The 13632-nt window shown below is 38.0% G+C and overlaps 2 protein-coding genes and 1 non-coding gene across 4 annotated transcripts; 1 reads left to right on the top strand and 2 right to left on the bottom strand.

Annotated features, from left to right (window-relative positions):
• Positions 1 to 799: 799 nt before the first annotated feature.
• LOC114241433 (U6 spliceosomal RNA) lies at positions 800 to 906 on the top strand. Its single transcript, XR_003624589.2, has one exon. It is a non-coding gene; the product is annotated as a U6 spliceosomal RNA (small nuclear RNA).
• Positions 907 to 1841: 935 nt separating this feature from the next.
• On the bottom strand, positions 1842 to 3479 carry LOC114241426 (uncharacterized). The gene has a single exon (XM_028172260.2). It carries the CDS (start codon positions 3477 to 3479, stop codon positions 1959 to 1961), a length of 1521 nt encoding a protein of 506 aa, XP_028028061.2. The 3' UTR covers positions 1842 to 1958.
• Positions 3480 to 3651: 172 nt separating this feature from the next.
• LOC114241318 (sorting nexin-8) lies at positions 3652 to 12780 on the bottom strand. 2 transcript variants are annotated; one of them, XM_028172119.2, is made up of 7 exons: positions 12656 to 12780; positions 11888 to 12096; positions 10760 to 10985; positions 8267 to 8372; positions 7708 to 7840; positions 6922 to 7135; positions 3652 to 5882 (listed from the first exon to the last, which is right to left on the bottom strand). In XM_028172119.2, exons 2-7 carry the CDS (start codon positions 12088 to 12090, stop codon positions 5733 to 5735), a joined length of 1032 nt encoding a protein of 343 aa, XP_028027920.2. In that variant the 5' UTR covers positions 12091 to 12096; positions 12656 to 12780; the 3' UTR covers positions 3652 to 5732. The 2 variants fall into 2 exon arrangements, with proteins under 2 accessions (XP_028027920.2, XP_089590381.1); XM_089734255.1 differs by lacking the exon at positions 8267 to 8372.
• Positions 12781 to 13632: the final 852 nt, after the last annotated feature.

The raw sequence follows: 13632 nt of genomic DNA, 5'->3' as shown, positions 1-13632 counted from the left end.
TCTAGTGCTTAAGCTGCAACTTGTGACTTTTTCTACATTTCCGTCCCAGGCAACGAAGCAACGCAAAACCGTCATCAGAAACATGTTTTATCGGATCCTCCGAATCCACTCTAGCTACTTTTAGGCACTTCAAGCACTGGTCACCGCACTTGTTGAAAGTCCTCGTTGTCAAAGAGTTCGACGTACTTAAAAAACTTAATCCACGGAGCTTAAAGCCGAATATTCTGAGTGCTTCGCGATTCCGATCCAGTGGTAGATTCAATGAAGCACTGCTCTTGCTAGGACAGATAATAGTAAATCCCTGCAAGCTGAGCCCCGTGAAGTCAACCACCAAACAAGGCCCCTCGAAGTTACTCGCAGATAGGAAGGCAAAAAAGTGTTTTATTTTACTTATTTCAACATTTTTGTAAACAGCCTTAATAAATTTTTTATTTTTATTTCATTGAAAAAAACCTATGTTTATTTTCAATGCGGCATGCATGAGACCGCTCTTTAACAAACCCACTCGGCCACTCAATCTCTTCTAATATAACAACTTACGTGGGCGCACCCTTGGGAAATCTGTTTTCGAATCTATTATTGTTTTACGTCCGGTTCTTTTTACAAAACTCAATTCAATTAACTTTATCATGGCGTCCCTTACTACAGTGCTCAACATTTAAGTTTTTATTGGTGATCTGATCTCCTGGGTTGTGTGTGATTTTGGTCTAACAATAGCAAAATACCTTCGTTACGCGTACCCTAAAAACTGACATCAGTAAATCACCGGAGGAAAAACAGCGTTCTCTGACCATTCACTGTTATTGCTTCGGCAGTACATATAATAAAATTGGAGCGATACAGAGAAGATTAGCATGGCCCGTACATAAGGATGACACACAAAATCGTGAAGCGTTCACTTTTTTTTTTAATTCATCGTGGCCTATAGGCTAAGTCGTCCGGTGTATTCGTACGTTGCAGTTATGCGTTTCAGTTTGAAGGGGAGGGGGGCAGCCATCATACTGTAACACTGAAACCTTAAAACTATTATATCAAGGTAGTTCGCGGCATTTACCTTGTAAATATGTGTATGGGCTCCAGTAACCACTTAATATCAGGTGGGCCGTGAGCTCGTCTAAGCAATAAATAAATAAATCAGCATACTACGACCGCCATCAAACATATTTCACTGATAGTATTATGAGCAAATCTATTAAAGAATTCATTAGTGTTAAGTGGTTTCCTGAGTCCATAGACTATATATACTACACGAGTGGCGCCACCCACCTTGAGAGTTCAGTGTGCTTAGCGCGAGTTTCTTAACGTTCTCGATAGCGTAAAAGTTAACCCAATTTTGTATGCAGTTGGAACAGCGCCCCTAGCGGCAAACGTCGCAAACGATCCCATTCCATACAAATATGAACTAACTTTTACGCTATCGAGAACGTTAAAAAACTCGCATTAACTCGTAGATATGTTGTTTCGATTGTCCAATAAGAAAATCAATACATAATAGATATTTAATAATATCTCCTTCGGTTTTCGCGAGTAGTCGACGTAATTAAAAGTTATTTTACGATTTAATTTCGCTTTTTTTTCTATCATTTTATTACTTCCGAAATCTCGAATACAGTTTACAGTTTTCGTGCGATCACGATATGATCACAATTTAAAAAAAAAGCGACATTAAATCGTAAAAGTACTTTTAATTATACGCAAAACGTGTTCACGACTTCCACGATAAAGGAAGAGAATAAAATTATTTCATCCTTTTTGTTTTTCATAAAAATTGCCAAACTATAAATTCGTATAATTATCGGCGGTAGCCTGGTAATAATAAGTATTGCACTAACAAACGATTCTGACGAATAAAATTTTATTAGTATTAACAAAAGAATGGTTAACAGAGTGAATAGTTATACTTGTTTAAATTACTCTTAGAAGCCTCTTAGAAGATAAAAATAATCCTTTTTATTAAATTATGCCCTTTCGAGAACATGCTCTTTCAAGTATTTACACAATTTGCTATCATATCCGACGCTGCGTCGCAGTTTATACTGGACGACGTGCAACTGTGACTCTCCTGATATCTTCACACGGATATTCTTCTTTGGGTAGACGCGGCTGGAGAATACCACGTCTCCGGAACCACAGAAAACCTCTATTGAACTATAGTCGACGAATATACGCAGTTTTAGTTTATCATTTGGAGCCCAGTCCGCCCTCCTGAGGCCGTCCACTCCGCCGCGATCTACTATGATGTGACCTCGATCCGCCGAGTACCCCACCGTGTACTGCTGGTCGCCATCCCATTCAAATATGACGGCGACATCGTAAAACACTTTGGCAGTGCTGACTATCAACTCAAAAGTCCTCGTCCCTGCATAGAAAGCCTCGCCGGGGTTGTACCACGCGTCTTCAAGTATTTCGGTCCGTAATTCAGCTACTTCCCTAACAGGAGGCATCTGGAGACGACCTTGTGGGGTCAGCTTCATTTCTCGTACAATGGTGAGCATGCTGGCCCATCCGTGCTTTGATTCTTTGAAATGGCTCTCCCACATTCCGAGCCAGCCAATCAGGAGTCTTCTGCCGTCGACGGCAAGCACTGTTTTCGGGGCATAAAAATCGTGTCCATGATCAAGTTCCGTAAATGTTGCCGTGGAGACTTCTAAATCATCAAACTGGCCATTAACATAGTTGAAATTAGTGACGATATAGCCAGTTTGATACAAATTTTTAAATCGAAATCCATCGCTAGGCACCCCTTGGAGGCACAACATCAAAACGTGCTGACCATCTATTTCGATCAAATCCGGACTTTCCCACGCATACCCGGTGTCGCCGAGTGACAGTGCGAGAGTGCCATTCAATTTCCAATTGAAAAGGTCCATGGACGTGTAGAGGAGAAGCCGGCCCACCCCTTCCCGGGTGTTAGTGAGGAGCATGTACCAGACATTCCTGAACCTCCAAACTTTAGGGTTTCGCGAGTCCTCCGCCCCAAAAGCTCCGTCCCGAACAACAGGATTGTAAATATACTTCTGAAATACGATACCATCTGTGCTGATCGCCACGTTTTGCGTTTGGAGCGTCGCGTTGTCTGATACGGCATTTCCAGTGTAGAACAGCACCAGGTACCCGTTGTGGGCGATTCCGGATCCTGATAAGCATCCGTGTTTGTCGTAGAGCTCGCCGGGGATGAGGGCTGGTGGATAAAACGTCCAGTCGACAAGATTATCGCTGACTGCGTGGCCCCAACTTATAGGACCCCACGCGCCATTGTACGGATGATATTGGTAAAAGATATGGTACTGCCGTTTGTAATACACGAACGCGCTGGGATGGTTCGTCCATGCGTGGGCCGCTGATATGTGGTACAGTGGACGATATCTCTGTTTCAAACAGTAACGATTCTCCTGTACAAAAGTCTCAATATGAGACAGGTCTACCGCGAAGACCGCGCAAAGGAAACGCAAATATAATGCCACAACTAAAACGTCCATTTACGTGGAGGTTTTATTAACAATTGAAAAATCTTCATCCGAGTACCTAATCGGCTAGTAATAGATTCTGTTTGTAAACAATGATGTAATAAAGGCATTATTTACAATAACAATTATAACACAACAGTAATCAATAACAGTCGCGTATCGGGTGGTTAAATGAAAATCGAAGTTTTTTATTTATTTATTTATTCATTTATTGTAACACGAAATATATTATTGAAAAATTTAAATAACATATCAAAATGTAAAACATTCATATTATTCGCTGTTTAGAGTTAAAATATTGTAAACGGCAAATGTAACAACACGCCTTATTGCTTTGAAGCAGAAAAAGCGAATCTATAATATACATAGTCATGTTTATGCGAATTCATATTTTTCTATACAAGATGGCGCGATGGCGTATCCTTTGAATTCCTTTGCACGCCACTTAGACAAACAATTATATTTATATATGTTATATGTATAAGAAATTTATACACATTTATTTATTTAAAAAAAATATCAAAATGGTTTCTAGAGTATCATTAATTATTCGAGATATGACAATGCTTATTTTTAATTTATTATTACTATTTTAAAAAATATTGCATTTCTATTCGATATATCGCTAACAGCCGTGTATATACAAATAAATAACTTGAGCAAACATACGTGAGCTTAGAGATTTATAAAAACATTTTTGTTTGAAATTAAAATACATATCTTATTTAACAAAAATAATTCTAATTGTGCATAATTACGTACCTATTTACTTTACAATTATATAATAATGGAATGTTTTAACTATTGAAATAAAAGTCTAAAGTCTAATATAAAAGTCTTAAGGTATATAATATTATGACTGAACAAATATATTTATTTTAGACTTATTTTTATTTGAATGTGTTCATAATACGTCATATACGTAGTTAGGTAACAAAAATCAAGTTTTGTTTGCATTATGAATGAAAACTTATTCGGTTATTCTCATATATATTTTCTTCACGTTAAAGTTTTTTTTTCAACTATATTCTGCGATAACTGAAGACTCCTAATCTCCTACGGATTCACTATAACACTAAACACATTGCGAACATATCCAAGAAGAAAGTTATTCAAAAATATATTTTTCTAAAATCCAACAATTATAATTAAATACAGCGAAAAGGCACATAAGGGTCGGATTATATATATTATAATATTTAATCGCATGCATATATATATACATATATGTATTTTAAATTTTTTTGCGTAAATTAATTTATTAGCTCACAAATCGCGCGTCACGTTTATTTTGTGAACCTTTTAGTTCTTAAGTTCATTTATTGAACTTACATTGCGCTAATTCTACCATAAATGTTGACTGAATGAAATATATTAATAATTATCTTTGAATTCTGGAAATCACAAGCATATGCAAGTTGGAACTGGCTGTATGGCTGTATGCAAAAATCTTCTTTGTTAATATTCTATATTCAAAATTCTTAAGACTATAATTTTAATACGAATTATTCAACAAAATCTCCCGCTACTAGTAGTGACTGCACAGATAATAATTCAACATTATGCATTTTCTTTTATTAATGCGATTCGTAGATACTTATAATTACAACTATTTTTACCGTTCAGTCTCGCCTTTATTATTTTTGATATTTCGAATACGTCACAGTGGTTTCGTTGTTACGGACGAATGGACAGATTTTTTTTTTTATAACTATCTCTCCTTTGTCGTATCACTCTTGTCAGAGTGGTCGTGATCGTCTTTCAGTATCATTGCTGTGGGCAGGTGTTATGCGCCTCACGAGCATAACATCTATAAAATTAAAACTATAGCGGGTCTAATTATAGTCAGTATAGTAGTTGTGAGCCTGCATAATTTTTTGGCGGGAACGCAAGGAGTGAAGTTGTGTGATTTTTTTACTGTCTATTTAGTGTTTATTCCGGTTTGAATGGGTAATAACATTGGTTTATTAACTGTTCAGTATCTCTGAAAGTACACGAATGTGAGAAAATAAAACAAAGCCAATGGACGTAACTTCTCAGGATCCTCCAAAAAATCCACTGAAAAAGTCTCAGTAAATGACCACCGTTTTACTGAGATTATATTTCATCCCATATCATCTCATTTTATCTCATCTGATTTCATTGCATGCCATGTTTCATATTTTCATTAAAATAAGACTTGACCTAAAGGTCTTAATTACCAGGTCATTAAATCCCTTAAAAAAAATGTGGGCCTGGATATGCTATTCGAAATAACTAATCCCTTTAGTATGGCGCGGAAGCGGCGGGCGGCAGCGCGGCGTGGAGGCGCGCCCAGGCGGCGGCGGCCCGCGCATGCCCCGCCCCGCGCGCCCGCGCCAACCCCCCCAGCGCCTGCAGCGCGGCCGCGGCATACGCGCGCCACACGCACGCTTCCTGTACAGTACAACACGAGTACTCTTAAGGCTTCGTCAAACAGAACGCGTACTTAGCGCTGCGGTTTAAAGTCGCGCTCTTTTGATGTCACACTAATTGACTAGATAGTCAAGATCATAGTACCTTTCGATAGCAGTGTGAAAAATGTAAAAGTATTAAGATGTCGAGTGATTTAGATGCGGCATTGTATAAGCATTGGTATTTTCTAACTAATTCTCAATCAATTTTTCGGGCATTATCCAATGTTTTAATAAACATTCACTCGGACGCCAAAATAAAATTTGTAAAAAATTACAACGCCTGACGTCAAAGCGTCCTAACGCCGCAACAGAGCGTTGCGTACTTATAGCACTGGCGCTCTGTTTGGCAGTATATTACCATAGTAGTACAACACACTTCGGCATCATAGCGCGCCGACAGTTTAGCTTTCTGACACGCGCTAAGTACGCGTTCTGTTTGACGAAGCCTTTAGAACCACAAGTTCGGGCGTAACTAGAATAAACCCCCAGTGAATAGGTAGGGAAAAAAATTCTTAGAACGATCAACAAAAATCTCCCGTCGAGCGCGTGATATTGCCGTGTAGACCGACAGTCCTAACATTGTTGTTGTTGTTCGGAACTTGTACATACGCAATATATCTTGAAACTGTTTATTACTGGTGGTAAGAACTCTTGTGAATCCGCACGGGTAGATACCACCACCCCGCCTATTTCTGCCGTGAAGCAGTAATGCGTTTCGGTTTGAAGGGCGGGGTAGCCGTTGTAACTATACTGAGACCTGCCTTAGAACTCATATCTCAAAGTGGCATCGGTGGTGCATAATTTAAGCAATAAAAAAAACTAACCATAGATAATACACTTAATACTCTAACTCGCAACGCCACTCACTTTGACACATGACAGTCTAGAATCGACTAGATTTTCTATGATATTTTATGGTTTAATTTGATGAAAATTTTGTAACACATCATCGATTTGGAAAAACTGTGAAATCCTCCGAAAATATCTGATTAATTGTCACACAGGTGTAGTGTCAGTACCTGAAGGACGGCGGCGAGCGCGTAGAGGTGTCGTCTCCGCAGCGCGGCGTGGGGCGGCGCGAGCGCGGCGGCGGCGGCGCGCTCGGCGTGCAGGCCGCGCCCCAGCCGCGCACACAGCTCGCGCCCGCCCGCCAGCGCGTCGCGCGCCAGCGACACCCGCCCCTCCGCCTCGCTGCCCACAGACTCGTCGTCGAACATCTCCCCGGTACATACCCTGCACGTAACCATAACCAAAAACGGTTGCGGAATACAAGAATACTTAAAGAGACAGTATAGCTGTTGTGGAATACAAGAATACTTAAAGAGACAATATAACTGTTGTGGAATACAAGAATACTCAAACATTTTACCTAGACAGTATAACACAACATTGAGTACACAGTTTAGGTAGACAATATGATACAACATTATACTAGCTTTTCTTGTACCATTATTGCTACATATTCGTTTATATTTCTGCCACAAAGCCGTCGTGGCTTAAAGGCCCCCATTCGTTAGTATCAACTGTGCCAGTGCTTCTAATGAAGTTTTCTAATGTAATACGAACTTAACACAAATTCACGAATGAGTTCCAAGATGAAAGAATCACGTTTTGTATAATAAGTTATAATTTGCGTAATAGCTCGTGGTACGGTGTCTTGTGAACCTACACGGGTAGGCACCACCACCCTGCCATTTCTGTCGTGAAGCATTTCGGTTTGAAGGGAGACACAGCCGCTGTAGTGTAAAGCTATCACTTATTATTGGTATTATTTATTCGTCATTTAAAAAAAAGATATGTCTCACAGTGCCGCGTCGCCGTAAGCTTGCTTGAGCCGGGTCCAGAGCGGGGTGTCGGCGGCGTCCCGCGTCGACAGCGCCTGCAGCGCGGCACCCAGCTCACGGAAATCTGATTTTTCTGCTTCGCATCTGATTTTAACTAAAAACAGAACTTACAATTTTATAAAACGCTTATAAAGACCGCGCTGAACCAATACCCTATATATTGGTCTAAGACGAACCGGTCGCATACTAGAAATGTAATTATATCGATGTTTCATCTTTAAATAATTCTATTTAGGATTTTACCCTGGGTTATGGGTGCTGTGAAAATTTTTTTCACGCCCACTGGGAATCGAATCCTTTTGTTTTAAGCTATTATTCGTTTCGATACAGGAAATAAATCTGGGTCTAAAATAAGTAAATGGAGCTTATGGCCAGACAAAGACATCACCAGCAACTGAGAAGTTAAATTATGAAACAGACCGTTCAAAGTGGATTTCCCAATTTTTAGTAAAGTTTGATATAATTAATCATTTTTTTGTTTTTTGTTTGGCAACACTGATATGGAAGACACTCAACTGACCTCTATTGAATATCTGCGCTAGTCTATCCATCCCCAAGTACAAGATCCGCAGTTGTTCCTGCTCCTTCGCAAACCTCGCCTTCATTTCGTCTAGAGGTGTTTCTTCCTACAATAACAGACGCGAAATTATTGCTTCACCCACTAGCTTATCGTTTATTATAGGTTTTTATAGCCCGTCCTCGTCGAACCCGTCGCTTGCGACGAAGGGCTCGACGAGCGAATTAACCCATAGACACAGCCCACTGAGTTTCTCGCCGGATCTTCTCAGTGGGTCGCGTTTTCGATCCGGTGGTAGATTCTGCGAAGCACTGCTCTTGCTAGGGTCAGTGTTAGCAACCCTCCGGTTTGAGCCTCGTGAATTCACCTACATGTTAGGGCGAAGCTGAAATAGCCTCTCAAGGCTGATCCGGTGGTAGATTCTGCGAAGCACTGCTCTTGCTAGGGTCAGTGTTAGCAACTCTCCGGTTTGAGCCCCGTGAGTTCACCTACACGTTAGGGCGAAGCTGAAATAGCCTCTCAAGGCTATCAGCAAAGGTAGAAAAAAAAATTGCTATTCGGAACGTGAGGTGTCGCTTCGCAAAAACTATCGTGTAATAAAAATAAAACGCATATGAGGAATATACTGCTAGTTACCGCCTTTTTTCCTACCTATACCGATAGCCTTGAGAGGCTATATCAACGTTACTCTATTGTGTAGGTGAGCTCTCGGGGCTCAAACCGGAGTGTTGCTAACACTGGCCCTAGCAAGAGCAGTGCTTCGCAGAATCTACCACCGGATCGGAAACGCGATCCACTGAGAATTCGATCGCCAGATCTCTGATCTGCCGTGAAGTAGTAATCATGCATACTGGTTTGAAGAAGACCGTTTCTTGACACTAATACATCATTTACACACCCAATTTACAGCAGTCCAAATTTTTGCCTTTCGGAAATATAGGTTTATTGATCTATCAAAGAATGATTGGATGATTTATTTATCTAATTAAAGTGGACAAGTCCGTCTGTGAAAATTAATTGTAAAAATAAATAGATAAAATGAAATGAAAATGAAACATTAAAAGTTGTTTAAGCTACCTCTAATACATCTAATAAATCCCTATATGTAATAACAAAGACAAAATGAAAACCGTTTTTCAGATAAATTTGTATTAAAGATATACTGACTTAGCTCACTAAATATTACAATATATATGTATATAAATATTACAATATGTTTAAATTAATAATTAATATTCAACATAAGCGCATCTATATCTTCTACTGAATTACTCACATGAAATCCAAGTGTTCAGCTATGAATATTAAGTAAAATTATTATTTTCCTCTATTATTTTATCTTATCTTATTATTAACGTAATGCTAAGCCTGCGGGACCGATGTCGCTTTAAAACCGTTATATTGTTCTAATTCTATTTAATAAACGACACTTAAGCACTTAATCCAGATTTACCTTAACTAAAAGTTATATTGAATTAACATTTCACTAAATAAAGATAAATCTACAGAGGGATGGGAGGGGGTTTTCACGGGGGTCCTTTTCCAAATTGTTTGATGATTCTGTCATCTTGTTGTTACTATGGCACCGTCTGCCGTCCAAGCAGAATTCACGAAAACTACCATTTTAATAGAAAATAATTACATTCGAAGTCGTCATGGCCTAAAGAATGAGACGCGCGATGCGTTCGTATCGAGCGATGCCAGTGCTTCTAATGTAATACGAACTTAATAAAAAATCATGAATGACTTCGAAGATCAAGGAATATCATCTATACTAATATGTATATAAATCTACAGTGGTCTTTACGTATGTTCCGTTATAACTACTGAACCAAGCATCCGATTGACTTGAAACTTGGTATCCATGTAGAAAATACACGTACTTAATGGATAGACTAATATTTATATGAGTGTTGGACTCCCTAATAAGAATGACAATAAATAAGCTAATTTTAAATGCCCAACGAAGCGGGCGTGTACGGTTAGTCGTGTAATAAAAATCGAATCCGCAAAAATTCGCAATTACTGGTAGGACGTCTTGTGAGTCCGCACGGGTAGGTACCACTACCCTGCCTATTTCTGCCGTGAAGCAGTAATGCGTTACGGTTTGGAGGGTGGGGCAGCCGTTGACGATATTGCCGAATCCAACAGAGATAGGCCGAAGGGCGTGGGTTCGTGTGACGAACAGGTTCATTCCCGCCAGGGAATCTTAACTAAAGGTCAGAAGACCGTGCGTAATTTTGTCTTCGGTTATTATCATTATTATTACATAATATCTTTATTAGAATCATTTATTTATTTATTAGCCGCACAAAATAAAAGACAAGACTATTCCTCAAGTTCTTGGAAATTATAGGATGGCTTGTTACGTTACACTGAGATTAGGTGTTTCGCAATAACCGCCAAAAGCTCCGCAATGAAAATTGATAGACGCTAAAAGTTTTCTAGATGTTTCTGAGACACGTGAATTAAGTTCTCACTTAAAGTTTACAATACCTGTTCATCGCACTGAGTGCCGGCAAGCACGAATTCGTCGTGCTTAGGTTTCTCCAGCCGCAGGACCGGCTCAGATAGAAAGGTGCGCAAGTCAGCGTCATGGGCCAATATTGGATGACAGGCGGCCAACGATAGCCAACGTTGGAGAGCAGCTCGACGGGATTCTAAGAACTGTCCACTTCCGCCCCCAACCACCACACGTTTCGGAGGTAGCTGACATACAGCCCTGCAAACCAGTAATTTTTTTAATAATTTCTGTATTATTCACATTATAGTTAATATAGAAGATGTCGAGTTGGTGCATCCACCATTGCATTAAATAATGTTTTTTGGGTGGCACTCAAACCAATTTCAACGGAATGTGGAATCTGTCATCATTCGTGCTTACTGCCAATGATTTCCTGTTACATTGGAGGTTGATGTTCTTCTAATCAGCCAAAAATACACTAGTGTACATTTTTACAAAAATTCAACAGTCTAGCTATTCTTAAGTTAGGGTGATCATAGAAATCATACTATGAATACCGTTGACCACTTGCTGTTATAATGGCTGTTCTACTGCACAAACTGGAATGCATGACTACTTTGTGGTAGATATAAGTGGAACGGTGCGGGCTTGCAATATCTCCGCACAGATAGATTTTTTAATAATATATATTTTAATATTTTTAAATTATGGAGGTACCTTTTTGTTCATTACTTTGGTGTAAATTGATCCTGTAATTTATATTTTTATAAAACATTAGAATAATTTTTTTTGTTACTAAAAATATATGGAGCAGTGGAATAAATTTATTTGCTTAAGGCAGTGCATATTTTTGAGATTACTTGCATACCTATTTACGATATTTATGACCCTACTTATTTGTACCACGAGGAAAGTCATGCATACCAGTTTGCAAGCCTAGTGTACAATTTGATTGAGATATCTCTTGTTATCATGAAAGAGGCATTTCTCATCTTGCATGACTCAAAGTAGTAACATTTACTTTTTTTAAGGCTTTCTTTAGATAATATTCATTTACTGTTCGGTTTCACAGAAACACAGCTTTGCTCTAGCAATGAATTAAAAAAAAGTTTTTTAGTGATCTTTGCTTATTGTCATAAAGTAACCGATATGAAATTTACCGATAAGGATATTTAGCAAATAGCACATCGTAAAGTTGTACAAAATCATTGTATCTTCTGGTCACAGTTGTGCCATGACGCCTTGAGCTGACATAATACTCGCAGTGTTTTAGTATAATTCCCTTCCGTTCGGGTACAAGATCTATGCTTACAACATCAGTTGCTTCAAGCTCTTGAAATGTTACTTCATTTGTATTTGTCATAATTGTCTGGAAATAAAAAATAAAATATTATAATTCAGTCTTCCATTCAATGAAAAAAATTCAAGTAGGCATTTGAAAAATCTAAAATGTGTAAAAAAATTAAACAAGTCAGAAATTTCTTTTACTTTATCTAGAAATTGTTACATACTTTTTTAAAAGTAATATTATGATTATCTGTGAATACACATGCTACTAGTTATACACAATGGTTTGTCTAATATTTTAAATTATTTAAAAAAGGTTAATTTCCCACATCACAACTTTTTTGGATAGGGTATTAAAATTGTTTATGAAGTTGCAGAATTGAAAAAAAACCCAATTTGTTCAAAATGACGTAAATTAATTTTAAATTACCCACATAAAGGTTTGTGTAAATTCCAAATAATATTCCAAAATAAGAAATCTTTAAATATATTTGGTTTGTCCATAAAATAGGACAACAAATCACCTTTTTTCAAGTTTTATCAACTCCGATCACACTTGAATAAATTTAAACATATTAAAAACAAATGAAACCATTAATATTATGGTGTGCAACCAATGCAACAAATTTCGTAACACTTACCGGTGTTTTATTACTCTATCATTTTGTTTACTTGCTTAAATTAATGCATTGGCGATTAAAAGATCGCTGTACGAATCCACCTCCAAACTTTCTACGACAGACATTTCCACGACAGAACAACTGTGACAGAAAATAAAGAGTACAGAAATAAACCAAAATAAACACGGTGGCTCTATCATTTCATTAATATAATCTATGACACTGATGTAGGTATGTCTCTAATATATTAAGTGTATAATCTATGTAGGTATGGATTGTTAAGACTTTTTGGCGGGAATGCGAGGAGTGAAGTTGTGTGATTTGTTTTATTTTGTCAATTTACTGTTTCTTTAGGTTTAAATGTGTAATAACGGTGGTTTATTAACTGTTTAGAGAGAGAGAGAGAGAGAGAGTATTCTTTATTGTACACCAAAAAACAAATAAACAGTGCGATACATGAAAAACAAAAAAAGTACAATTGGCGGTCTTATCGCTAAGAGCGATCTCTTCCAGACAACCATCAGGTGGACAAGAATCATTTGGAAACGAACTACGCGCGGTGTACCATTCCTGTGAAATACATATACATATATGTACACATACAGATACACATACATATCTCCATAAATATACATACAATTAATACAAAGTATTATAATATAATAATAATTATTAAAAATAAAATAAAAATAATAAAAATTAAATAAAAATTAATTTTAAATTAATTTTAATATCTGTGAAAGTGCACAAGTGTGGGAAAATGAAACAAAGCCGCTGGACGTAACTTCTTGGGATCCTCCAAAAAGTCCACTGAAAAAATCTCAGTAAATGACCACCATTTTGCTGAGATTATATTTCATCCCATATCATCTTTTTTTTTATTGCTTAGATGGGTGGACGAGCTCACAGCCCACCTGATGTTAAGTGGTTACTGCAGCCCATAGACATCCACAACGTAAATGCGCCACCCACCTTGAGATATAAGTTCTAAGGTCTCA

The sequence above is a fragment of the Bombyx mandarina genome, chromosome 17, assembly GCF_030267445.1.
Source record: "Bombyx mandarina strain Sakado chromosome 17, ASM3026744v2".
NCBI classification, from domain to species: Eukaryota; Metazoa; Arthropoda; class Insecta; order Lepidoptera; family Bombycidae; genus Bombyx; species Bombyx mandarina.
Note: the sequence above shows the minus strand (reverse complement) of the source record. Positions and strands in the feature narration are given on the sequence as shown.

Excerpts from the sequence above, each read along its gene's own strand:
- LOC114241426 (XM_028172260.2), bottom strand. The coding sequence starts at position 3,479 with ATGGACGTTTTAGTTGTGGCATTATATTTGCGTTTCCTTTGCGCGGTC.
- LOC114241318 (XM_028172119.2), bottom strand. The coding sequence starts at position 12,090 with ATGACAAATACAAATGAAGTAACATTTCAAGAGCTTGAAGCAACTGAT. Across the intron at positions 7,841-8,266 it reads AGCGCAGATATTCAATAGAG|TTAAAATCAGATGCGAAGCA; the intron begins GTCAGTTGAGTG and ends TTCTGTTTTTAG. Across the intron at positions 5,883-6,921 it reads CGCTCGCCGCCGTCCTTCAG|GAAGCGTGCGTGTGGCGCGC; the intron begins GTACTGACACTA and ends TGTACTGTACAG.